This window comes from Plecotus auritus, assembly GCF_963455305.1.
Source record: "Plecotus auritus genome assembly, chromosome: 12".
Classification (NCBI taxonomy): Eukaryota; Metazoa; Chordata; class Mammalia; order Chiroptera; family Vespertilionidae; genus Plecotus; species Plecotus auritus.
In genome coordinates, this window is record NC_137778.1 from 35652062 (window position 1) to 35679788 (window position 27727).

The 27727-nt window shown below is 50.9% G+C and overlaps 1 protein-coding gene across 7 annotated transcripts; it reads right to left on the reverse strand.

Moving 5' to 3' along the window:
- MAB21L3 (mab-21 like 3) lies at nucleotides 1–27727 on the reverse strand. 7 transcript variants are annotated; one of them, XM_080647438.1, is made up of 9 exons: nucleotides 27546–27727; nucleotides 27106–27279; nucleotides 15727–15837; nucleotides 14118–14356; nucleotides 10189–10329; nucleotides 8476–8767; nucleotides 6263–6441; nucleotides 5590–5784; nucleotides 1–783 (listed from the first exon to the last, which is right to left on the reverse strand). In XM_080647438.1, exons 4-9 carry the CDS (start codon nucleotides 14196–14198, stop codon nucleotides 427–429), a joined length of 1245 nt encoding a protein of 414 aa, XP_080503564.1. In that variant the 5' UTR covers nucleotides 14199–14356; nucleotides 15727–15837; nucleotides 27106–27279; nucleotides 27546–27727; the 3' UTR covers nucleotides 1–426. The 7 variants fall into 7 exon arrangements, with proteins under 7 accessions (XP_080503564.1, XP_080503563.1, XP_080503566.1 ...); XM_080647437.1 differs by lacking the exons at nucleotides 27106–27279; nucleotides 27546–27727 and having other exon boundaries at nucleotides 6257–6441; nucleotides 14118–14203; nucleotides 15727–15798; XM_080647440.1 differs by lacking the exons at nucleotides 15727–15837; nucleotides 27106–27279; nucleotides 27546–27727 and adding an exon at nucleotides 14420–14544 and having other exon boundaries at nucleotides 5590–5724; nucleotides 14118–14324.

Here is a 27727-nt window from a genome sequence, read left to right on the forward strand (position 1 = left end):
CAGGCCAATGCAACAGACGCACTCATTTAATCAGCGGTTAGGTACCCTCCAGGATGCGAACACCGGCTATAAACCAACAGCGGCACGGAGTGCTGGTCCGATGCCTTCTCCTCGGAAGGGCACTGCACCGTCCACGGGCTCTCGGCCCTGCCTCAGGGAGGCCTAGTCACAGTCCCATTTCACAGATGGAAACAATGGACCCGGGGCTGGCGGACCAGGGCTGGGGAGCAGGCTGAGGCCTGGCTCCCAGGGGGCTCTGTCTCCATCCTCCCCGTCAGACCATCAGCATCTGAGCAAGGGAAACAGACTCAGAACGGTCATCAGTTTGCAATGTGCGGCTCGGGGCAGCTGGATGAGGGCTGTCCCCAAGAGAGGTAGCTGGCGATGGCGAGGGCAGAAACGCTTGCATGGCGCAGGGAGGCCTGGTCAGGCCTCTGATGTGCTGGTGGTCGACGTGATTGCCTTTGCCGCCCGGTGCTTTTCTCCTGGGCAGGGACCTGGCACCTTCCTGGACCCATCCACAGAGATCAGGCCTGAGTGGAAGGTCAGGAGCCTGCAGGCGGACCCGGGGTCCTTCAGGAAGAGGGCCAGCTTCTGGGCCACGGCGTCCAGCTCGGAGGAGGCGGCGTGCTCAAGGAGGTTGCTGCTGCGCACGAAGAAGTGCTTCAGGAAGCGCTGGCGCACGCACTTGTGCAGCTTCCTCGCCAGGCGCAGGAGCCCTTTGCTGAAGAGCCGCCAGTCCTTGGCGTGGGGATACTTCTCGCAAGTCCAGAAGAGCACTGTCTGCGGAGGGAGGAGGGGGTCAGACACGTGGGCCCGAGGAGCATATCCTCGGAAACACTGAGCTCACGTGACCTTGGAGGCGGCGGGGAAGTGCCCCCAGGGCCAGCTGGTTCTGCCCTGAATTCCGGATCCCCAACCTCAGTGGGTTCTCGGCCTTGTCCGTCTCCTGCGCCTCTCTCTTCCTTCCTTCGCTCCCCACTAACACGTCCAATGATCACAACTCTCCCCACCCCTCTGCCTCTGCCTTGCAGGGAAAACAGAAACGCTCATGCCCAGACATCAGCGTCCTCCTCGCTGCCCCTCCGCTCCTCCCAGCTGGCCGAATCCCTCCCCTTCCAGAAACTGTATGTGCCGGATCTCCCGCTTCCTCGCTGGCTTTACACCTGTTCGAAACGCTCCTGGCTCCCCGCCAATCCCCCCTCTCCTGCTGCCCTAACTCTCACCTCTGTGGATCCAGGTTTCTCCAGTCGCCCCGTCTCTTTTTTTTTTTTTTTAAATAAATCTTTATTGTTCAGATTATTACAGGTGTTCCTCTTTTTTTTCCGCCATAGCTCCCCTCCACCTGATTCCCCACCCCACCCCATGCCCTTACCCCCCACCACTGTCTTCATCCATAGGTGTAAGATTTTTGTCCAATCTCTTCCCGCACCCCTCGCACCCCCTACCCCCTGAGAATTGTCAGTCCACTCCCTTTCTATGTCCCTGATTCTATTATATTCCCCAGTCCATTCTGTTCTTCAGATTTTTTATTCAGTTGTCCCGTCTTTGTCTTCATTTCCTCTGCACCGATTCCCTGCCTCAGTCCCTGCAGGTGGCCTCTCCCACCGTCAGTCCCCACAAGCTGCTCTCCTCCAGGGCCAGTGACCTGCACACTGCTGAACCCCGCAGGCCTCTTCCAGCCCTCGCTTCACCCGACCAGCCGGCAGACTCTCCCCTCCACGACCTCCTCTTGGGTTACTCTTCACGTGGCTTCGGCTTTCTCCCAGAACCACAGCTACTCCTGAAGCATGGCGTTCCTCGGCTCCAGGCCCTCCTACCCTACTTCCTTCCGCAACAGTGGCTTTCATCCCACGAGACACAGGTGACTCCCAATTCTCTTTCTCCAGCCCAGACTGCCCCACTGACCTCTTTATCTGGTATTTCTTAAAAACCTGAGAGTCACCTTTCACCATGTCCCAGCTGAGCTCACGGCCTTCCCCCCCGGCCTGGTCTGCCTCCAGAGCTGCTCATCCAGCCAGTCATGCAAGTCACTGACCTGGGCTCACCCCCTCCCTCGCCAACCCCAGGCAAGCCCTGCCGATCCTGCTGCCGACGTAGGTCTCAAATCCACCCACGTGTCTCATCCTTCACCACATCGCGCCCGGACCTGCACAACAGCCTTCCCACCTGTCGCCAAGCGCAGGGAGCCAACGAGGTCTTTCTGAAATGGCCGTCTGTCTGAAGGACCTCCGAGTCTCCTCACCGCTTTAGTTAAAAACATGAACCTCACAGTCTGGCTCACAGGTTTGGTCCAACCTGCCTTTCCAGCCTCGTCTGGCCCTACGTTCTCCTGGGCTTCTCCTTCTGGCCACACTGCCCTCGTTTCTTTTCTTTAAATAGATTTTTATTGATTTCAGAGAGGGAGGAGAGGGAGCAAGACAGAAACATCAATGCTGAAGAGAATCATTGACTGGCTGCCTCCTGCACGCCCCCCACTGGGGAGCGAGCCCACAATCCGGGCATGTGCCCTGACCGGGAATCGAACCCTGACCTCCTGGTTCATAGGGAGACGCGCAGCCACTGAGCCATGCCGACCGGGCAACACTGGCCTCATTTCATGCTCTCTTCTTCCTCAGAGCCTTCCACACCCTACTTTCACTTCCACTTGGAACACACTGCCTTCCCTTTGCCCAGGAAACGCTTCCATCACATCCAATTGCCCTCTGACACCCATTCAACGCCCTCTTTGTCACTTATTTCTCATCAGCAGCAATGAGCCCAGTAGTCCTCGTGTTCCTACGTACTATGGGGTCCCTACTAGGCAGTGACCTCCCTGAGACAGAGGACCGTACCTGCTTTAGTCACTGTTCTGTCACCAGCCCCCAGCAGGGGGCCTGGCCCACGCAGGGAGGCACTCAGGAAATGCTGACTATAGTCAATGAACTAATGTGATGGTTTGGATGTTGGGTGTGTTTAACATACAGACTTCACTAAGAAGAACAGTTTTAGGGTCACGGCAAGATACTGACTACGTTTTGACTTAGATTAAGTTGTTTGGAGTGAAGAGTGGGAGGTAATTTCATGCTGGTCACGGTAACCTGGATACAGAAGACAGGGACGCGTTCCTCTCCTGCCGTTAGCCTTCCATCTCCCAGGCACACTGAAGCCAGTCAGCCCGTGCTCATCGAGGCCCCGTGCCTCTGAGTGGGTTTTAGGACTAAACAAGCCAGTGAAAGGGAAGCTCTTGCTTCACGCTTTGGGGGAGAGCCTCTTGGGGGCGGAGGGGAGGGCCCCAGAAAACAGGGCCAGGCTTCTGGTGAGGTGAGCGTGACTGGCTCTTTTGCAACCCAATCTCTTCCACGTTTCCCAGACGGACGCCTGCAATGGTCCTGCACGCTCGAGCCCTCCTCGGGGAAAACCCCACACCGCCACCAGCCGCGGCCATCACACTGCCCGCTGCCCAAGGGGGCAGACTGGAGGAAAAGGCAGCTCTGCTTCTGCTCATCCCACCCTTCCAACGCCTGACTCCCTTTTCAACGCCCCTTCCTGAGCGCACAGTCTTGCTCTGTTCTGTGGGTGGGCAGGGAGGACCGAAGCGGAAACCCTGGAGGGAGTTTCCCTAAGACTCTAGATCAGTGGTCGGCAAACTCATTCGTCCACAGAGCCAAATATCAACAGTACGATTGAAATTTCTTTTGAGAGCCACATTTTTTAAACTTAAACTTCTTCTAATGCCACTTCTTCCAAATAGACTCGCCCAGGCCGTGGTATTTTGTGGAAGAGCCACACTCAAGGGGCCAAAGAGCTGCATGTGGCTCTCGAGCCGCCGTTTGCCGACCATGGCTCTAGATGATTAGAAGCCCCTGGGATGAAAGTGATTCGTGGGCGGGATGCAATTTTGAGAGCAGTCATAGCCGCGAGGCCCACGGCGCCCTCGCCAATCTTGCCTTAAATATTTATGCCACTTAAAGTGTCTCTATCCATCTTAATTGTGGAGCAAGGCCATTGGGGTTAAGATTACGAGGTTTCGCTCTGAGACAGACTCGAGTTTGTGTCTCAGCTCCCCCTCTTCCCAGTGTAGAAAGACAAGCAAGAGAGGAGGTGAGGCCCCAGAATGACTGGACTGTCTTCAGACAGCGCGTGCCCTTCCCCAGCACAGGTGTGTGCTTTCAGGGACATGTGCCTGCGATCATGTTAAGAATGTAGACACTTGAGGGAAAGGTCCCAGACATGAAGAGACTTTCACCAGACCCAGGAGGACAGATTATCAGAACAGATAAGAAGGCGGAGCAAAGGCCAGTGGTTTTGTGAGGGGTGTGGGGAAGCCGAATCAGATGTGGAGTCACTCATGCACTCAGCCGAGCAACCACTAGGTGCACAGCCCTGGGTGAGACAGGGGCTCAGGAGTGAGTGGGACCAGCACGGAATCGTTGTCCATGGAAGGAGGAGGCACAGGTAGGAGCGTGCAAGGAAGGCACCACATAGACGGGTGACTACGCCAGCGACCGGTGCTCCCCTGTGCAGGGCTCAGGGAGAAGCCTGAAGCTCCCAATGCACTAGCTGGGCTGGGGCTGTGCTGTCCGTCAGAGTCTGACACCTCCCAACCCCAGTGAGCGGCACACGGTGCCACCGGAGCGTCCAGTTCACCGTGTGCGGTCGGAAATTTGAGAAAGAGAAGTGAGAGAGGGTAATCAAAGGCCACTCTCCAGGAGGGGCGCCCTGGTTCCCGGAGCAACGTTCTTTTTCTCCCTGGTGCTCCCTGCATTGTGTGATTCCACCTGCAAAGCTGCCTGATCCACGCCCGTCTCCCCTGCTGGCCCGGGAGCCCCACGAGAGCAGCTCCATGTCTGTGTTTGTTCCCCGGGTCCCTCCAGGTGCGGGGGCAGGGGTCTGGCTTGTAGTCATCTCAATGCACCTTTGCTGAGCGAGTGAGTGAGTGAGTGAGTGAAGGCGGTCCTGAAGGTGCACTGTTGGGTTTGGGGCAAGGGGAGGCAGGTGCTGGCAGTGACGGGAAACCATGCCCGATGTTGGAACCCGGAAGTCACGGTGCTGGTCTAACCTGATCGTTTCCTCCTCTGCACGGAGCGTGTGTGTGCGGGAGTGGCTGCACCTGGTCTGAGTGGGGACTGAGTCAGAACACGAGGAAAACAGGACTTTTGTCTGAGGTTTGAGCAGCTCGCACGATTTCCCCGGAGTGAAGATTTCTCACGTGCAGAGGCCACATGTTGCAAGTCATTCCTAACGCTCAGCGGGGCTTCGGGCACACAGTGGGCACCCATGGTTGAGTGAAATAAAAGGAGAGAGAGAGAGAGAGAGACAGAGGGAAAAAGGAAGGAAAGGCACAAAGAAAGAAAAGGGGAGGAGGGGGAGGGGGGGAAGGGGAGGGAGAGGCGGAGGAAATGGTACCCTGGCCAGGGGAGTTGTGGGCACACTTACAGATGGTTTCTCTCGCTCCCTGAGTGATCACTTGTGGTTGGCAAATCGGGACACTGGAAGCCATCCTGAATGCATCTCACACACACAGGCCGGTTCCGTGTGGCCAGGCCAGGCCCTACCAGACGCAGAGGGGACCCACCCCGGTCGTGGTCACCCCGGCCGCACACTCACCTGCAGGTGGTGGGACGTGATGACAGGCCTCCGCCCTGGACACCAGACGTCCTCCTTCAGCTGCCGCAGAGCCTGGAAGCACCGCCGGCGGCAGCCCCCGTCCTCGTCCAGCTGCTCCAGCAGCACCCGCTCGGCCTGCAGGAAGCTCAGCTGCCAGTGATAATGCCAACGGGCCAACAAGGAAAACCCAAATGACTGGAGGGAGAGGGAAACGGCGGGAACGTGAGAAGGATGACGCTGGCCGGGGGAGAACGCCGTCTCCGAAGCATCCACTAGCCTGGGGGCCAGCCCCGGGGCAGGCGGCTCACCCCACGTGGACACAGCAGGAGCCTCGGGGCCCGCCCCTCGCACGTGGGCAGTTAAGGGCAGAGGCTGCGTTCACGTCCTCTGGGGAGGGTTCTCCGACTGGAACCTGCACCGGAATCACCTGGCGGGCTTGTTAAAACCCAGAGGGCGGGGCCGGCCCACCCAGCCTCGTCCAGATCAGAGGGGCGCGGGGATCGGCATGTCTAACAGGTCCTCAGGTGCCACTCCCAGGTGTGGGCCCCACTGGAGAGCCACAGGTCTGGGGAAACCTGTTTTCTTTGGGAAGCTGGCTGGCTGGCAGGCCGCGATGCCGCGGCTGGCCGGCTGTGAGGGCTGTGCGCCGGCCAGGGGCCCTGCTCACCGGTACCTTGATGCACTTCGCCCTCTCTGAGGAGGGCCAGCGCGACAGACACCGAGGCCACGGGGCTCTCTTGGACCAGGCGGTGGGGATCTCCACTTCGGGGGCCAGCTCTATCTCCACCTGCCCTTCGGCTGTTTCCATGGCAACGTGGACTGCAATGCTGGTGGTTAGCATGCTGACCTTTCCTGGTGGGAAATGACGAACAGGCTCAGTAAAAAGCATTCAAAGAGGGAATCTGGGAGCAGCGATTCTGACCAGCACCCGCGGCCGCCAGGCCATTTTCAGAGTGTCAATAGCACACCCAGGGGGGCGCGGTTTATATCAAAACTAGACAATTAGCCGAGTAAATATTGACAGAAGCATTGCTAGAAAAATCTCATGGTTGGTGGCTTTTTCTTGTATGTTCCTCCTCCCTCCCCCAAGGCTGTTATGGTACCTTTTCTTAAATTAATAGATTCTTTTCAGGAGGCTCAACTGAAAGAGACGCTGAATACAAACAAAAGGTAGAATATTCGCTGTTGTAAGATGAAATCCGACCATTCTTCTACATCCCCCTCATTCCACGCAGAAGCTGACCTTGTCTGAGACAGCCTTGGCCCCCGGCTTATTCATCGGCCTGTGGTGGCGTTCGGTTTAACCGTCTCTTGTCCGGTCACAGGCTCTCAGGTGGTATCTGTTCTCACCATCGTCACACCAGCCCACCCCCGGCTGCATTACCATCCTAAGCCCTCGCAACCATAACCTGCTTTCCAGTCACTGGCTTCAAGAGTCCAGTGAGCCGCCCGGCTGACGTGGCTCAGTGCTTGAGCATCAACCTCTGAACCAGGAGGTCATGGTTCGATGGGCACATGCTCCGGTTGCCGGCTCGATCCCCAGTGTGGGTGTGCAGGAGGCAGCCGATCAAGGACTCTCTCATCATTGATGTTTCTCTCTCTCTCTCCCTCTCTCTGAAATCAATAAAAATATATATAAAAAGAGAGTCCAGTGAGCAGGAGGAAGCCCGCACGCCGTCACTTCCAACCAGGCGAAGTGGGGGAGAGAGAGAAACGCACCCAGTCACGTTTTCCAGCTCAGAGGCTAGAATCCATTTCTGATCTGTCCCCCCTTCTTTCAAAGGATGCAGGTTGTTGTTGTTTTTTTAATATATTTTTATTGCTTTCAGAGAGGAAGGGAGAGGGAGAGAAACAGAAACATCAATGATGAAAGAGAATCACTGACTGGCTGCCTCCTGCACGGCCCACACTGGGGATCGAGCCCGAAACCCGGGCTCGTGCCCTGACTGGGAATCGAACCCTGAACTCCTGGTCCATAGGCTGGCGCTCAGCCTCTGAGCCACGCTGGCTGGATGCAGGCTTTTTGTCTGCCTTCATGAGAGAAGGCCGAGCTCCGTGGGTGGGCAGCTGGAACTTTGCTCCTTGCCTGGAGAAGAGAGCAAAAGCTCCCTCGCTGCCTCTGTGGGCTGCTCCACAGGGAACGTCCTTTCCTGGCTGCGGTGGGAGGAAGAGCCTATAGTCTCCTCTCAGAGCCGCCCAGACTCGAACGCGATGCCTGCCACTTCAGCATGATTTACTGACGGCTTCTCCTCAGCCCGGCTGGGTGTGACTCTCTCAGACCCACTCTCCCTGTGGGCAGCGTGGCAAAGCGAGCAGGCCAGCGACTGCCGGCTCCGCTCACCACATGGTACTTCTCTCCACATCTCATTTCTTTATCTGTAAACAGGTAGAAAAGTAATCCTTCCTCTCTCGGGGTGCTATGCATATTAAATTAAATAATCCACGGGAGCATTCTCTCCATGGTCACAGTCCATTAAACATGGGCTATTTCCATCATGGAACCTTCCAGAATCCTTGTGTCTAGACAAGGAAATGTGCACAGACACCCATGCCTTTCTGTGCAGAGGGAACAGGCATGGCTCAGCTCTCTGGCTCTTCCCTTACCTGTCCGGCGCGGGCAGTTTTCACCCATGTGTGCGTCAGGGCACCTCCTCCTTTCCGAAGGCTGCACGGGAGTCCCCGAGGCCGAGGCAGCGGGATTTACTCGGTCAGTGTTCCTTTTTCGGACCCTTTCTAGCTCCTCACTACTACACAGCCTATGACCGTGGGGGTCCTTGTACATATTTCTTTGAGTATCTGTCCAGAATTGGAATTACTGAATTGCCAAGTAACCAGGTCACAAGTTACCCTTTAAAAAGTGGACCCTACTTTTCTTGATCCTCTCACCTGACAGGTGACAGGTCTCGATGGCGTTTTCCACCAGTTTCCGGAACACCTGGAGCACCTTGGCGGGCACAATGTCCCCCTCGATGCTCACGTCTGTCTCGTGCCACTGCCACAGGTTCTTCACGAACTGCTGCACCTCCAGCCACTGCTGCAGGCCCTCGGGGCTCCGCAGGGGGCAGGGGAGCCTGGCGCCCTGCAGCGTGTAGTACCGCCAGCGCTGCTCCCTGGCCTCCCGGTACCCGGCCAGGCCTCTCACTGGGACCGTGATGAGGAACTGGCTGGGGGCCAACACCTGGGGTCCGGAGAGGAGAGAGGGAGCGAGGGTGAGTTCACAGACTTGGGAGGTCACAGGCGTCCCCTGGAGCCACCTGCTAAGCCAGGCAGCGCCATTAACCACTCAGCCCTCAGCCATGTGACGAGGTGGACGGGAACTGCACCTGCCTGTTGTGAGAGGGCCCATCCTGTCCTGCCACTAACCCCCTGTGAGGCCTCGAGTAGCACATGAAGTCACCGAGCCCTTGGCTTTGTGAGTCTGCAAGGAAGAGGCATGAAGGAAACCTGGGCTTTGCAGGGCACCTCATGTTTACGGGGAGGAGTTTTCTCCCAGAAGGAAATGTCCCAGGATGTACGGTAGTTCTAGGAAAAGTAATGTTATGCTTCTATTCCTAGTCACGGGTCTACTTTTGTCTAATTTAGGAGGCAGTGGAAGTGGGTGGGAGAGGGGGGCAGAGATGTGCTGACATTCTAGGATCTAATCTAGTTTTAACATTTGCATCCTGGGGTGAATTTCCCAAGATCTTACTGTTTCAAAATGCAACAAGTCCCAGAATCTTATGGGTGGTCCCTACACCCACTGACCTCGAAGTGTACTGGACCAGTACATCATGTGCTCATATACTAATTCTTCTGCTCATTCGTTCATTCATTCATTCAACAGAAGTTGAGTGTCTACCGCAGGCTGCACCCTGCTGGGGGCTGGGAACGGAGCCATCAACACAAATGGTCCCTACCAACGAAGGACTTACTCTGGTGTGAGAGAGGGGCATGAATACAGAAAACTGTAACACAAATGAAAGGGGTTCTTGTGTGCCGTAAGAAAAATCCAGATCAAGGGGCACGGGGATCCAAAATAATCCAGAGCCTCGCTTCACCTGTCCCTGAAAGGCAGAGAACCTTCGTGTCTGTTCGGTGAGATTGTCTGTAGGTGAGATCCTTCTGTGGGGACGGCTTCGCCCACTCCACAGCGGTGCACAAATGCGGGCTGCTACCCTGGCAGCCTGCAGCTCTGGGGACTCCTCAGCAGGGACAGGGGTTCCGAGGCGGCCCCTGCAGTTTCTAAAGGCCACCTCTCTCACTGTCTTCCCTCCCCCACCTGCAACCCATGAAATACCTTCTACTATGTTCTCGACAATTCCCTCTGCCCAGCCCCAATCTATTGTTACTGGGAGAGTGGCACAGCCCTGGCTCAGGGCCCCAGGGTGCGTTCTGGCTTCCACGCCCCATAGAACTGACCACGCCCTGTCACTTCCCTGTCTCAGTCTCCATCAGCTGGAAATTGGAATGTGGGCGCTCACTCACATGAGTGTGGAAGTGGTAAAAACTCAGTCCCCGAGGAAACAGGCGGTAGTTAGTATTCTCAGAGGTGTCCGCGCCTGTCACCTGCGGTTCCCGCGAGCCCCGGGTGGGCGCCCAGAGACGAGGGAGGCCGCTCACCGTGATGTTCCCATTGTACATCAGGGAGTAAGGGATGGCTTGGAAGCGGATGTCCTGGTTGCTGATCTCTGTGGTCAGGTGGTAGACGACCTTCTGCACCTCCTCCACCGTCTGGGAAACCCACTGGCGCCTCCGGTCCACCTGGTGGGCGGGAAGCAGCACAGGGGTTATTTCTGGGACTGCCCCGGGCACTGGCGTAAGGAAGGGACGGGACAGGACACAGTGGGGTGACCACAGGAGCAGGGCTCCGGGAGAGGTGACTTCAGGTCTGATGGCACCTGTCAGTGCCTCTGAGTTCAATTCTAAAATAGAAGCATCCATTCGTCTGGATGGTGTGGCTCAGTGGTTGAGCGTCAACCTATGAACCAGGAGGTCACAGTTCGATTCCTGATCAGGGCACATGCCCAGGTTGCGGGCTCAATCCCCAGTGTGGGGTTTGCAGGAGGCAGCTGATCAATGATTCTCTCTCATCATTGATGATTCTCTCTCTCTCTCTCTCCCTCTTTCTTCCTCTCTGAAATCGATAAAAAAAAATATCTTAAAAAAAATAGAATAGAAGCATGCGTTCAAGTGTGAGTCCACAGACTCAGGAGGTCACAGACGTCCCCTGCCATGTGGTTGGTGCCCATTTCATGTGTATATATACATACAGCGTGAGGCAAAAGTAGGTTTACAGTTGTTCATATGGAAAAATACAATAATTAATAAGTAATAATACAAGGATAAACTGTTTTGCATGCTCACAACTATAAACCTACTTTTGCCCCCCCCACCCCCCCGTATGTGGGTATACATACTTCATGTGTGTGTACAAGTGTTTCCAGGTAGGGTAAGTTCCATGAAGGAAAATCACACGGGATGAGGGATTAGAGAATAAAAAGGCGACTATTTTGGAATCAGGTGGCCGGGGAAGTCGTGACGTAAGGGGGCGATAGCGCCTGCTGGCCGGGTTGGTGACTGTGAAACGGGTTAGCCCGTGTGGAGATTAAACAGTTTGACGTCCAGCGACTGCTTCCCGCCATGTCCATACACCACGGCTCCCTTCTCCTCGGAACTCACCCCTCCTGGACCTGCTGACTCTGCACAGCAAGTCTCCCCAAACTGAGAAATACCCCCAGAAAACGGAACACCAAAAAAATATGCCTTTAGAGATATGTAAGGTTTAGGGAAATGGATGTTTGTGGGAAACACAATGGAATTTTTAGTAAACTCTAGGAGAGACAGAAAAATCCACATAATCTTTGGACGGGAAGTCTGTATGTTTTTTCCGAAATAGAGGCGTGGCTCTGTGTTTGAGTGTCGACCCATGAACCAGGAGGTCACGGTTCGATTCCCAGTCAAGGGCACATGCCCAGGTTGAGGGCTCTCTTCCCAGTAGGGGGTGAGCCGATCGATATTTTCTGTCATCATTGATGTTTCTATCTCTCTCTCCCTCTCCCTTCCTCTTTGAAATCATAGAGTATATATATATATATATATATATATATATATATATATATATATATATATATATATTTTTAAAGAGGGAATGGGAGACAAGCAAGTGAAGACAGAGGTAAGTAGCTCCTCCGGGAAGTTGGCTAGGGAAGGAAAAACAAACAAACAAGGACACCGACAGGAATTTTCAAAACGCCACGCAGGTTCAAGCACGTTTAAATGCTGACGGAGAAGAACCAGTGGAGGAGCAGGGGCGGAGGGCAGAGCCACTGAGTCTGAGTGAGGATTTCCCGGCCAGGAAGAGCTGGGCAAGTGCAGAAACCTGGTGAGGAATCCACCGGGTGCAGAAGGAAGGAGAGATGGATGCAAACACAGAGGAAAGGGCAGGGAATGCGGGGAATCCGAGGCTTCCTGTCTGGTGGCTGTTTTCTTTATGAGCAGGAGTCCAGGCCATGGGCTGAGAGGGAGGACGAGAGGTGGGAGGGAGGGACTGCGGGGTGACAGACTTTGGAAATAGCTTCTCTAAGGAAGGAGGGGCCGGCTGGGCACATGTCTGAGATTGCCAGGCAGTGGCCAAGATAGTGGCGGGTGGGCCCACGCGGCTGTGGGTGGGCCCACGCGGCTATGGGTGGGCCCGTGCGGCTGTGGGATACCAGTGGGCCCCACTGCAAGATGCTCTCAGCACAAAGGTAACAGTTGAGGGGCTAAGCCTGGGGTTTGCTGGGCAAGATGTGCAGGTGGACAAGAGCACACGGGCGGGTTTCAGTGGAGGGCCATGTTTTGCACGCTGGGTCAGAGAATGGACGAAGCCAGGTTAGGGACATCGGATGACCAGAAGTCTGACGAGGAATAGCAGGGAAAAGGAACCCAAGGCTGACGACAGAACGCTGTGGTCAGAGTGGTTGGGAACCGCACTCTCACAGTAAAGTTCTCAGAGGGCTGTGAGCACTGAGGCTAAGCCAGCCCGCCCACTGCCCTGGCCATGGATAAGCAACGCTACACTTGTTGGCACGCAGATTCAGTCACTCTCCTGGAGCAGAGTTTATACAAAAGCAGCCACGAGAGCGCCCATCCATCCCTCAAGGGCGCCATCCATGGTTGGCCCCCTCTCTCCAGGGCAGCTCTGTGTACGCGTCCCCATCCAGGGCTACGTCCCTCCCGCCCTCCCGGCCCCCCAAACCAGCGTCAGGCCCATTGTTGTCCCACATGTCACTTGCTACTATTAATAGCTCAAGTCTGTGGACAACTTTTACTGTTTCAAATATAAATTATTTGGACGTCAAGATGGTTCCCTATAATAACATTCTGACCCGCTTGCATTGCAACATGCTTCCTTGAGAGAGAGGTACGGAGATGGCACTCAATAGCATGCCAGGAATGAAATGTCACACAGGCCTGGTCACACCCGAGCATGTGGCCCGTGCAGATGTCACCCAAGATCAGTGCCACTGGGGAAAATGCTGAGAACTTCCTTCCCGACAACAGGAAGTCAGACTTTTAATTCTGGAATTGCATTTAAATCCAATAGCCAGTTTGTTTCTAAATGCCGGCCGGTGTGGCTCAGTGGTTGAGCATTGACCCAGGAACCCCAGGAGGTCCTGGTTCGATTCCTAGTTAGGGCACATGCCCAGGTTGCGGGCTCGCCCCCGAGCAGAGTTTCTCTCTCGTGGCAGACCCATCCCAGACCTGTGTTTTGGGCACAGTATTTTGCACAAAGCAGGTGCCCCGTGTGTTTATGGAGAGGCGCACAGAGGGGTTTAGCAGAAGAAACATGGCTTTGGGGTAGAAAAAGAGGAGGCTGAAACCTCAGCATCCTCTGCCCAGCTGTGTGGCTTTGGACGAGTTACTTAACCCACACGAGCCTCCGTTCCCTCCTCTGCAAACACGGAGGCGATGGGCGTGCACCCCATAGTTGTTGGTTCGATTACATGAGATACTGTACGGGCCTCAACCTGCCAGCACCTTTCACACTCTTCCTGCATTGACTTCAATGAGCCCTGAAGATAATTCCGGCCACATATGTGCAAAGAGACCGTGTGAATTTCAAGGGGAATAAAAATATCCAAGACTCTCTTCTTCGCCCCAGAAACTGAGCAACAATAAAACAATATAACATTGAAGTTACCACCCCAAGATACTAACAAGAACAGCCTCAGGAGTCAATATACAATGGATTGTCAAATAAATATGTTCACTGATAATACGAGGGGAGTCCCCGGGAAGGCAAACACGTTTTGTGCTGCGGCGCCAGGGACACTGCTGTTGAGAAAGTGGACTCAGCTGAGTGTGATGGGTGACTATGGGGCAGAAAAGTGGGGAGCAGAGAGGCTTTCTCCCCGGGGGTGGGGGAAGCTGGGGCCTGAGACCTTTCTCAGAATAGTTCTGGTGGGGCAGGAGTGGCAGACAGCCCCCTGCAGGGTGAGGAGGGGTGGGAGGGGTAGAAGGTGAGGAGGGGGGGAGGGGTGTGTGGGAGAGACGGTACCCGTCCTCACCTTATCCAACAGGCAGGCTTCGAAGTTGTCCGCGACCAGGGGTTGCATGGCTCCCTGCTGGGTCCCGAGTGGAGGCTCCATCCTGGCTGCTGGAGGGGAGGACAACGCTGTGAGCGGCTCTCCCCACCGTGTCAGCCTCTCCGCTAGGTCCTCTGGGGACGTGCACGTGGACCAGAGACTGGCCTTCTCGATTCTTCACTTAAGCTCCTATTTCCAAACAGTGAGCATCCATCTGTTATCTTTGGGAGGATTTAGAAACTCATTTAAAAAGGAGAGCTGAGGAAATGGAGCTGGAGCCCAACCTAATTTCATTCCACGTCGCGCTGTGCTTCGGCCCAAGTGGTGTTCCCAGTTGTCTCTCCCATCCGACACGTGGGGCAGAATGCCCTGCACCTGGCGTCCCCACCCTTTCATGCTCTTGTCCTACAACCAGTGCCCCTGGGCTCGGTACCTTATATCCCCTGGTCCTTCTCCTGTTGACAGTAAATACCTCTTGCCCTCCCCCCAGAAAACCCCGCGGATTGATTTTCCTTCTTTACAATAAACAAAACCGGAAACTGCCCAACAACCCGCCTGGCACCACCACTGCGCCCACAAACAAGCGATCAGGTCTTGTCAACCAGGTCAGGGCACGATTTGCATATAGAAAAGTGCACACACTCACACACACGCACGCACACACACCCATGGCAGGACAGGGACCCTCTGCTCACCTGCTGACCTTTCACTATAACCTCCCTCTTCCCACTTGAAAGCTGGCAGTAAAACTTAAGTCAGTGTAAACAGGCCCCCGGAGAGTGGAGGAAGCAATCCCGCCTGGCTTGGCCAGCAAAGCCGTGGCGGGAAGCAGCTCAGGCGGTAAATCCCCAGCCTGATAGGAAAAAACCCCACAATGGTCTGATCTGATCTCCCCGAAGCTGTAAACATTAGGTCTGCTAAGGAAGCAGCGCGCCAGGAGCCGCACTCTGCCCGATGTCCAAACCCACGGAGTGCGCCTCCCCGTGCTCAGCAGGGCTGGCTGCCCAGCAACTCCGCCTTCCCGAGCCTCAGAATTTGCATATCTCACCTCCTCTGCCCGGCTCTGCCCGGCCCTGCCCTGCCCTGCCCAGCCCTGGGGCCGGAAAGCCACCACAGAGCCCCCTGGCCGCTCTGTGCTCTGCCCACTCCCTCATCCCAGGGTGCAGCCCAGCTGCTTCCCACAGGTCCCTCTGCGAACCTGCCTCTGACGGGAACGGGGAAAGCCACCCTCGGCACGGCCTGGAGTTTCCATTCCCTCCCATTTGTCATTCTGTCTCCTCCTGCCATCAAATGCTCCGGGTATTCCTCAGCTCTCTGACCACTGGCCAGGTGCCCCCAACAGCAGATGGCCCCGAGCCTCTCACTTGGGGCTTCCCGCAGCTCAGAATCCTGCCCCACCCTAGTTGTAACTGGACCCAAGCCCTCCCGTTTCTCCCATGTGCTCTTCTTTTTGTCCTTATTTCTGCTCCATCCTGGTCATTAACTGGACTCTCTCGCCCCTGGCAGGGCCTTTCCTCTCGTTCCGCGGTCACCCCAGATACTCGTCCCCAGATGCGCAAACTTCGTTACTATGTGCCTGCGGCTTTCCTACCGAGATTGCTCCAGATTGCAGCTGATCACAGAGAATCTTCTCTGGCACCGGGGCCAGTGGCACTTGCCAGATATGAGCAGGGAAAACCGCCAACAGGGCCAGCGGAGGAGCCTGGGAGAAGAAGAAAGAGGCAAGTGCTCAGGGTGGCTTACTACCGTCAGGCCTGGATGTCAGACCAGGAAATAGGGGTGTTGTACAAACACAACCCATTCCTTACTCCATAACACGGTTCCTTACGGGCAAAGGTTCCAAACATCGGGCCCAGCCTCTGACGAGTGGAAAAGACACACTTTGTTGGCAGATACCGATCTCCGGTTAATTGGATATTGGGTCAGCAACTATGCATTGAGCAACAGTCTGCCTAAGGCACCACGCTGGGCCACTGGGAGGGATTCAATGTTGACTCAGATCCCTCTCCTTCCTCGGGAAATATGGCTCCTCACTTCTCATGACTCACACGACGCAAGTAGGCACAGGTCAACCAGCTCGACTCAGCTCCTGCCGTGAAGACCAAGGAGATATGTTTTCAAGGCAGTTTAACAAGGTGCTCACAACACTGACCCGTCCAGATGCGCAGTCCCGGGCAGGCACGCGCCCTGGCGCACCAGCAGGGGCGTCTGTCACTGACTGACCTAGTGGCCCAGATATTTATTCCAAGAAGGTGAAGGGTTGGCCTGATCCAAATCAATCTTAAATACACACGTTCAGCAAAGTGCACCAAGGCTGCAAACTCTGACTTATTCTCTCAAAGTTTTTCCTGAATCCTGGGGTGTCTCAACTGTGACAGTTCAGAGGCCCAGACAGAGATAAGGGTCCATGCCGGAGGGAGCCCCTGGCCTTGAACGAGACAGGGACCCTGTGTGCTCCGTGCCCCCAGGGTAGCTGAGCACCTAACACGTAACTGACCCTCAGTTAACAGTGGTGAATATTTGATTGCATTACACATTGACGTGACATCCTTATAGATGAAATATTTTGAGATGCACGGAATCACTTTATAAAGTATTAAGCTGGGGAACCTTTTCACGTTTTCTTTGAAAGGACGCTCTCTTTGGCATATCCGAATTGCTAGCATCAGCACTCTTTTGCTCTGGGGCCATTATTATGGAAAATAAGGGTTACCTGACCACAGCGCTGAGATACCCTGACAGTCCATCTGAGAAGCAAGACAGCTACTAAGTGACTGACCGGTGGTCACGTATACCGCACTGACACTGGGAAAAAGGATGAGGAGCGCCTTCCCCAGGCAGGACATCCCAGGCAGCCCAGCACGGGATGGCGCCAGATTTCATCACGCTCCTCAGAACAGCGCTCCATTTAAAACGTATATTTTATTCATCTCTGGAAGTTTCCATTTAATATTTTCAGACAGAGGTTGACCGCCGGTAACGGAAACCACTGAGAGTGAAACCGTGGATACGGGGGGGATCGCGCATTCGGAGGAAACTCTCAGTCATTATTGTTGCAGATATCTCTTCGGTGTCTTTCTCGGATTCTTCTCCTTCTGGTCTTCTCATTGTGTGTTACGCCTTGTGTAGCTGTCCCATAGCCCTTAGACACTTTGTCTGTGTTTCACAAGCGGGGTTCTCTTTGCTTTTCGGTCCTGGAGGTGTCTGCGGAGAGGGCCCCTGGCTCAGACACTCTTTCCTCGGCCCGTCTACTAAGAAGCCCGGGCACTCCTCTCTCCTCTCCCTCCAGCATGTGTCTCCAGCATTTTTCCTGGATCTCTCTCAGGACCCCCACCTCCCTGCTGGCGTTGCCCACCTGTTCTTGCACGTGTCTACTTCACCCGCTAGGGCTCTTGGCATTCAATCATCGTGGTTCCAAATTCCGCATCTGATAACCCCAACACCCCGCCACGTCTGATACCAATTGTTATTTACTGCCTTTCATATGCCTGGCAGTTTCTCCCCGATAGCTGGACATAATGCACGGGGTGAAAGCATTGCTGTCATCAGGCATGTGGTAATGGGGTGTGAGCTATAGAAGAGGGGGAGCGTTCTCTAGTCCCAGGATGAGGTCCCAGTCTTTTAGTGCGTTTCTGGTCTGTGAACCTCACTACTGTTTTCCTCCCTCCTGAGTGGGACGGCAGGGCCGGAGGGGGCTGCAGCTGGCTGCTTTCCTCTCCCCCATGGAGAGAAAAAGGGGCTCTAGTTAGTTTTGTCAACATGGTTCTGCATAATAAGAAGAGAGTCAATCTTATAACATAAACATTTGAAAGTTGGAAATTATTATTAGCCCAACTGTACAGTAATATATCTGTGTTAGTTTTCTTTATTAAGACGTATCACGCTGAGACAGGAAAGATACAAGCAGAAAAAGAAACAAAAATATATGTAGGTCAGAGGCAGTAAGAGAACACTCATAAATCATTTCGCAGCGTACGTCTATGTTTTCAAGGGAGCTACACACCTTCAAGGGCAAGCATTTAACAGAAATATCTGAAAGCACACTGGGAGCCTGACCGGCACGGCTCAGTGGTTGAGTGTTGACCTATGAACCAGGAGGTCACAGTTCAATTCCCAGTCATGGCACATGCCCGGGTTACGGGTTCAATCCCCAGTGTGGGGCATGCAAGAGGCAGCCAATCAATGATTCTCTCTCATTACTGATGTTTCTATCTCTCTCTCCCTCTCCCTTCCTCTCGGAAATCAATAAAAAATATATTTTTAAAAAATTAAAGAAAGAAATGGGGTACAAATGCCTCATGAGTGGGGGACAACGAGAAAAGTGGCCAACTGCAAGCCAAGGAGACACCAAACTTGATGGCACCTTGATCTTGAACTTCTAACCTCATTAAAATTCTCATTGTTTAGGCCACCAGGGCGTGGCATTTTGTCATGGCCGCTCTAGCCGACGAAGACACTTCTGTTGAAGGACTCCTTGGGCTTTGCAGGGCTGGACAGAGAGGCATCTAGACAGACAGACATCTCAGTGGCACCATCCTCTGCTGCCTCCCCTGCTACCCGTCAACCAATTGCCCCAGGAAGGGGCAATAACGCTCAGAGGGCGCCTTCTGAAGGCTGATTTTCCTGCTTTTCTGGGACACATTTCTGCTACCCTTCCTACCTGCACCAGAGGTTGGGCCAGCTTTTCTATCTTTCTCTTTTACTCGAGAGTTTCAACGCTAGAACCATAGAAAGCTCACTGATCCCGGCACCCCCGTGCCCCCTTCACCATTTCTCTTCAGGAGGCCTAGCAGGAGCTCTTCACATGAGCCCCCTGATGATCAGTCTTGGGAACGAGAGTTCTTGGCTTAGGCATCCAAATTAGGACTCCACCACAGGAAGGTCCTTGGAGCTTTCCCTCAGGACTCCAGGAAACCCAGGAAGCCCACGAAGGCTGCCTGGGACAACCCCTGGCCTTCCCGGAGAAAGGGAAACCCTCTCAGAGGCATGCTGGAGGCGGCCCCCAGGACGCGCAGGCCCCACCTCTCTGTCTCACTACTCAGGAGCCACAATATTTGCTCTTGAAACACGATTAAGGAAACCAACTGCCCAGGAACACGTGGCCTCCTCCCATAGGCTCCTGGCGGTCTGTCACCCACAACCAATGTTGAGAAAATACAATGTGGCCTCCTGGGCAGGAGCTCCAAGAAAAGTGATCAAGGTCAGAACCGCCAGACCGAACAGTATCAACAATAAGAAAGAATAGAAAAGACGTAAATGAAGCTTGATACTTAAACAGCAATGAGTCTTCTTAGTATGAAACATTTCATAAGAAAAAAAAACAACAAAAAAAAACACACACAACCTGGTGGAACTAAGTGCCAAATGACGTAACAATTGAGATAACTCTTTAACATTTGGCTTTAGTTCCTAAACGTGTCATATAAACACTTACATTTTTCTTGCTACCACGTCTTTGCCTCAGTGTCTAAATCTCCATGGGGTCATGGAACAATGGAGTGAGGACAGAAACAAGTCTGGTTTGCAGGATGGCAGGACACTTTTACTGTCTTCATTTGCACTCTAGCATCATGAAGGACAACAAGATATTTCAAGCCCCGGTCAGAGGAAGGCTACGACCAAGTCCCATTAACAAAGGATATGTAGGTTAAGTCCACAGTGCAATGCCTATCGCAGCCACCTCCTAATTCATTCTCTCCCATCACCATGACAACCAGTCACAAGCAGCCAGAACACTAGCAGCCAAGAAGTAACTTTCCAGCCTGGCTGGTGTAGCTCAGTGGTTGAGCGTCGACCTATGAATCAGGAGGTCACGGTTCGATTCCTGCTCAGGGCACATGCCCAGGTTACGGGGTCAATCCCCAGCAGGGGGCGTGCAGGAGGCAGCCTATCAGTGGTTCTCTCTCATCATTGATGTTTCTATCTCTCTCTCCCTCTCCCTTCCTCTCTGAAATCAATAAAAATATATTTTTAAAAAACTTTCCAGAAAAATAATTTTTTAAAAAAAGAGCTCAGGGTCAAATGGCTTCACAGGTGAATTCTATAAAACAATTAAAAATGAACCTCAGTCACTCACAAACACTTCCCCCTAAAAAGAAGAAAAAGAAACACTTCCCAACTTATTTTACGAGATCAGTATTAACCTAACACTAAAACTAGACAAAGACATCACAAGCAAAGAAAACTATGGACCACTATCCCTATGACTATAGATTCAAAACTCTTCAAAATACTAGCAAACCAAATCCAGAAACAATTCATAAGGACCATACACATGACCAAATCAGATTTATCCCAACAAGGTGGTTTCAACATCGGAAAATCAAATAACGTAACACACCTTATTAGTAGTATAAAAAACAAAGCCACATAATCTCAGTAGGTGTAAAAAAAAAAAAAAGTATTTGACAAAAAGTCCAACACATTTTCATGATAAAAAATCATCAACAAACTATAGTTTAACAAGGCCATCTATAGAACACCCACAGCTAAAAGCATACTTGGTGGTACAAGACTGACAGCTCTGTCCCTAAGATTAGGAACAAGACATGATGTCCACTCCCACCCTTCTATTCACCATTGTTCTGGGGGTTCTAGCATTACTTTTTTTTCTTCCTGAAATTTAATTCCACAATATCTTCTTCACTCCTCAGCAAACAAACATTAGCAGCCTCCTGGTGCCAGGCATTCTGAAGCCCTAAGGATGCAGTAAGAAGTAAGGTAAAAAGGTTTCCAGCTCATTTTTGGAGGGGGAGGAGAAAATCATAAGCAAGTTGACTAGTCAATAACCAAGGTATTTTCAGTTAGTGGTAAGTGCTGAAAAGAAAATAATGAGCCCTCGCTGGTTTGGCTCAGCGGATAGAGTGTCGGCCTACGGACTGAAGGGTCCCGGTTTCGATTCTGGTCAAGGGCAGGTACCTCTGTTGCGGGCTCCTCCCCAGCCCCAGGCCCTGGTCGGGGCTCGTGCAGGAGGCAACCAATTGATGTGTGCTTCTCTCACATTGATGTTTCTCTCTGACTTTCCCTCTCTCTTCCACTCTCGCTAAAAATCAATGGGAAAATATCCTTGCGTGAGGATTAAAAAAAAAAAAAGAAAAAGAAAATAATGATGGAATCGGTTGCTTTAATAGTGGATAAAACCTAAGCTACTATACAGCCGAGATTCTGTTCTATTTTGTTCACCTTATCCCAAGTGCTTAGAGAATCACTCAATAAATATCGAATGGAAGAATGAACAAATGGATGAATGAAGGAAAAAGAAATATATTCCTCTGATGGCAGAAAGACAGCAGCTAGCCAAAACCGGTTTGGCTCAGTGGATAGAGCGTCGGCCTGCGGACTGAAAGGTCCCGGGTTCGATTCCGGTCAAGGGCATGTAACTTGGTTGTGGGCACATCCCCAGTGGGAGGTGTGCATGAGGCAGCTGATCGATGTTTCTCTCTCATCGATGTTTCTGACTATCTATCCCTCTTCCTTCGTCTCTGTAAAAAGTCAATAAAATATATTAAAAAAAAAAAAAAGACAGCAGCTGCATAGAAATGTTCAGTTAGAGGACCACTGAACAACAGCAGACTTCCAATCAAATGGCAAAACAAGAGGCATCCCCTCTTAACCCAAACAACAAAATGACAAATAAAAAAATACATGGTTTTGCCCTAACCGGTTTGGCTCAGTGGATAGAGCGTTGGCCTGCAGATTGAAAGGTCCCAGGTTCGATTCCGGTCAAGGGCATGTACCTTGGTTGCGGGCACATCCCCAGTAGGAGGTGTGCAGGAGGCAGCTGATCGATGGTCCTCTCTCATCGATGTTTCTAACTTTCTATCCATCTCCCTTCCTCTCTGTAAAAAATCAATAAAATATATTTTAAAAATTTTTTAATCTTAAAATTTATCGAAAGGAAACGTGAGGTATGACAACTCCATATGCCTCCTTTACAACAGGAAGAATTGGACCTAAAGTAAATAGTTAACAATTGGACACTGGCTAATGATACATCCATATGACGGAAGACTTAAAACATTACCCACACATGGAGAAAAGTTTAGGAATGGTTTTCTCTGGCTGGTGGGATTACATCTAATTTTTATTTTCCATGTTAGCTTTTTTTTTTTTTTTTTTTTTTTACAATTAACATACTTCTAGTTTCATAATCAGAAAAAAGAGATAATATACAAATAATACCACTCCATAGTCAGAGTAGAGGATGCTGGATTGCTCAGGGAGCAAGTAGAAAGGGCCAAGGGCCAAGGGTAGAACCCAGGTGACCAACTACCTATCAGTGAGTCTGGTAATATGTTTGTGCCCGCAAAGCAATGAGCCGTCCACCAACATCAGGGTGGTGTATATGCCGTGTAACCGAGTTTGCTTCCTGCTCATTCACCTAAGGCTCCCTTGGATTCCATGACTGAAACGCAGAAGACACTCCAGTCGGATCCCTCTTTCTGAGCACAGCTGCAGCCAGAAAGAAGCCTCAGGGACCACCTGCTCTCCCCCAGGCCCAGAGAGCAGTGCAGACAGCGCTCCTAGCTCCCTCCCCACTTCCCCAGAGAGCTCTACATGGAAACACACACCCTCCCCAAGTCCTCGGTCCCACACTTACCACCCCTCTCTGGCTCCAAGGACAGAAAACCGCTGACCAGGGTGAGAGGAAGAGCTTTTGTATAAGCCTGCACTCCTCCCACCAGAGGCTCCTGCTCCCTCCCTCACCCCAGCACTTCAGCAAAGTGGGAGGGGAAAGGGGAAGTCAGCTCTCAGGCATTTTTCTATGGGAAATGGCAAATCTTCAAGGACAATAAAGAGGAGGAAAGTGGTCTCATAAAAGTCATATTTCTCCAGTTACTTCTTCATTAGCTAGCAAATGAAGTGGATCAGGTGAAAATATATTTTCTTGAAACATGTCATATCAATTTCAGTTTTGGAAGAACATGGCACCATGAGAATTCACTTTAAAAATATCTTTTTAATGGGTGGATTAAGTCCTTGTTCTAAAATCTTTGGTAGTTCCTAATTGGTACGACCTATTGAAGCTGTCCCACATGGCAGTTGGACTTTTACATATATATTACTTGGAAATCAGCACAACAGACTTAGACTTATAATAAAAATGAGGTTAACATTTCATGTTAAAGAGAAAAATGAGAATGACAAATAAGTCTCCCTGATTCTAAAACTATATTCATGAGATATTGTGAAGACTTCAGAGGATATTTAAAATGTCTTCTAAACTACTCCAGAGCTAAAAGTTATTAAGCATCAAATAAAGTTTAATGAGAGGTGTGTACGCGCGCGCGCGTTGAGACATGGTGGCAGTTGCTCTGGGCTTAAAAAAATGCTGCTAATCTGCCTGGCCTGTGTGGCTCAGTGGTTGAGCATCAACCCAGGAATCAAGAGGTCATGGTTTCAATTCCCAGTCAGGGCACATGCCCAGGTTGCCAGCTCAACCCCCAGCAGGGGATGTGCAGGAGGTAGGTGATTGATGAAGTTTCTCATCAATGTTTCTATCTCTCTATCCCTCTCCCCTTCCTCTTTCTCTAAAATGAATAAAAACATACTAAAAAAAAAAAAAAAAAAAAAGGAAGGAAGGGAGCCTAACGGGCACCCCAGAGATTTTTTTCTCATCTTCTCTATGAGATTGTGTAACTGGATTTGGCCCCAAAACAAGGAGTTTTGACACGCTTCTCCACCCATATTAGTTACTGACAAAAATTAAATTTCGATGGATTTCATTGTGAAGAAAAAAACCTCAGCGATTGTAAAACAGAGGATGGAGGATCGTTACTTTACAATCCTTCTTACAATGGTCTGCCCCCAGGGGGAGCCTCATCCAAACATCTGAGCTTGGCTTCACCGGGTTCCACCAGCGTCCCCTCCTCTCAACGTCCTGTCCTTGTCCTGAAAGCCAGGGAGAAGTTGGGACTATTTCTAACCGTCTTTGAAAGAGAAGTGTCCCCTCTTCTCCTGAACTAACTCTCCTTCACGGGAGGCGGGTCAGAGGGAGAGCGAGGTGCACGGGTCGTGGCACAGGACAAAACGGGATCTAGGCCTCGCATTGCCACTTACTAGCTGGGACCTTGAGAAAGTTACTTAATGCCCGTGAGCTTCGCTGTTTTCATCAACAGAGTAGAGATTACTAATCTAACAGACTTGTGAGAACTGTATGACATAACCCTAGAATGAATGTATTTAGCACGGCGACACGGTGCATGACACTCAATGAATGCATGGCAGTTACCATAGCCATCAACATCATCATCATCACAACAACCCACAGAAAAAGCAGGCCTGGCTGAAATGCAAGAATCCTTCAAGAATCATAGCAGTATACCACAGTCACTTAAGAAGTGACATCTGAAGTCAGACAATCGAGGCTTTGACTTGGGAAAGTTACTTAATTAGGGCCTCAGTTTCTCACCCATAAAATGGAACCGACAGTAAACGTTTCAGTTTTCTTCTGAGGATTGGATGTGCCAAGGAGTATAAACTGTTTAGAACAATGCTCAGTACATGTTCTCTCCTTTAACCCAGCACCTCGAGTAGGACGCAGCAATAGCAGGTACTCAAAATATTGGATGAATAAATAAATGTGATCTTTCCTCCCCTGAAACAATCTCTTGACTATGAGAAACGACTTAAGGAAATCTTTTGATGTTTTGTGCACGTCTTCCTATAATAAACCTGAAGCTACTTGGGAGGGTTTGAAATGCTTGAAAGGAAATTGACAGCTGGACAAAGTCTAGGTGGCCACTCCATTTCTCCTGGGATGTCAACTTTATGACACCTTTGTCAGCTCAACTTGCTAATGATTCTATTCTTTAACTCAAATACTTAGTTGCACAAGAGAAAAACAACATGGACTTTGCTCTTTGACAAATAATCCCCGCTCCCTCCCCCCTAAATTCTCTGCTACTGCCCCAGGTCTTCACCTGTTACACAGTCACTGTTCTCTGGTCAGCTGGACCCTTTCCCAGCCTTATCCCCTCCCCTGATGGACCGGGTTGGGACGATCATAAATTCTTTCACTGGGAGAACTATGCTGCTTTGTCACGTTTCTGCTTGAGGATGTTTGGGAGCCTACTCAGTAATAAAGGGCTTCTTCTGAGATGTGTCAGGAGGGAGAGATAAATTCAACTACCATAACTGTCCCACTTTCCCCGTAGGCATTACTTTCAGACATTCCTCCGACAAAGCATTTCTCTGATAAGTCAAAGGTGACCTACATTTTAGTCAACATAGGAGAGTCAGTTTTTCAGCTACCTAGCAAACAGAAAAATCGAGACATTGATCCAAGACCTAATGATTTTTTTCTTTTTTGTTAATCCTCACCCGAGGATATTTTTTCATTGATATTTAGAGAGTAGAAGGGAGGGGGTGAGACAGAGAGAAACATCGACATAAGAAAGACACATCGATAGGTTGTCTCCCACACACGCCCCCAACCAGAGACAGGGATCGAGCCTGCAACCGAGGTACATGCCCTTGACGGGAATCAAAGTCTGCAAGCCGACGCTCTATCCACTGAGCCAAACCAGCTCAATGATTTTTTTTTTTCTTAACGTGCTGATCCCTCAAGTGCCTGGAGTCCAATTGACAGCATTTCCAAACTCTTTCCATGTTGTTTCCCTGATGAATTATTTTAAGAGAACTGAATGTTATAACATTGATGGTTATGCCAAAATTTCCTCTCAAGAATACCTTCATAGGGTAGACTGCCTCTCAGTGGGGGCAGGGAGAGGTCTCCGTTAAAAAACCATCAAATTCATTTATTCTACAACCAGTAGGATGAATGGTACTTTAGTCATGTCTAAAAGTGCATGGACAATTTATTTAATAATCAGTCCTTCTTTGCTTACTTCCATTGTCAAGGTAGAAACCCGAGACCTTGCTAAAAGGGATCCTTTCTCTCTTAAATGTATTCTAATCTTAACTCTAACTTTGCACAAAATGGTGAGATTAAGGAATAAGAAGGTTACGTTGGAATGAAGGTTTCTAGTTATCTATAAGGAGCTTTCCTGGAGCTAAGTAATCCACAGGCCTCCCTCTCAAATGGATTTTGGGGAAGTGTCCCTGGGCATGCATTCATTTAAGAAGTTAATAAATACCTACAGTGTTCTAGATATTGTGCTAGTTCTTAGAGTTACTAAGATGAATACGATACAGTCTTTGTTTGCTTTTCAATGTGAGGTAGCAATAGAGCTCATATGGAAAAATGGTGAAAGATTTATGTGTTCCTTCAAAAACATTTGAATACCTGTGACACACTAGGTCCATGCAGTAGGAATGAAGGAAGACATGGACCCAGTTTTCACAGAGCTTATGACCTGCCAGGGGAGACATCATGATGTATTAAATCACAATAAGCACTATAATGGAAACCTGAGGATGCTTTAGAGCACATAGCAAAGGTAGAGGTAATAACAGCACTGATTTTCAAAAAAAAAAAACTGCTGAAAATTGTGACGATACAGCAAAAATAAAACTCAGAAACGAAGGCTTAGTAGGATTAAAATTCATCCTTTCCAACAGTAAGTGGGAATCAATAAGATCAATAATAGATGCAGATTTGAGGCTGTTACCCATGGTCTGGGTCTGGCTTCTCCTGACAATGACGAGGTTATTTTATAAAACTTTTAATTATGCACTGAAGACTCCAATAGGTTCCATCTAGTTAGGATCTCTTGCTGATACACATAAGACACCTGTGATATCGAACAGCAGGGTGGTGGTTGCCAGAGGGAAGGGGGTGGGTGGGGCAGGGGTGGAAGGGGCCCAATATATGGTGAAGGAGGATGATTTGACTTTGGGTGGTGGGCACACAGTGTGATATACAGATCTTGTAACACAGAAATCCACACCTGAAGCCTATATGACCTTCTTAACCAATGTCACCCCAATAAATTTAATTTTTAGGATAGGCTAAATAATGGCCCCCAAAGAGATCTCCATTCTACTCCCCATAACCCTTGAATGTTACCTTTTATGGCAAAAGATACGGATCTTCAAATGGAGCGATAGGCCTGAGTTATCTCGGTGGGCCCTTCCTTATAGGGGGAGGCAGGAGACCAGAGTGAGTAGAAGGCTAAGCGACCACAGAAGCAGAGACTGGAAGGATGAGGCCAGGACCAAGAAATGCTGTAGCCTCTAGGAGCTGCAAGAGACAAGGAATGGGTTTCCCCCTGGAGAATCCAGCAGAAACCAGCTCTGCTGACATGATCATTTTACCCCCGAAAGAGTCATTTGTCGTCTGACCTCCAGGACTGTAACAGAGTAAGTTTGTGTGGTCTGAAGCCACTAGGTCTGTGGTCATTTGTTACAGCATCAGTAGGAAACTAATACAACCCTCGATTATGATGTAAATTAAGAAGGTCCTTGGGAGTCTTTATGGAAAAGTCAGTGTGATTGTTACTTCCTAACCTCAGTTTTCTGCTGCCCTTCTTCCTGTACAAGCGAATGATCTTCATCCTCCTCTTCTCCCTCGGTTATAGTACCTGATCAGAGGAAACTATAATGGAAAAATTAATTACAATAAGAAGTGGGAAGAATATTAACTCAAAATGAACTGCTCTCTGCTTTTCTTCCCTATAAACTTTAGAATT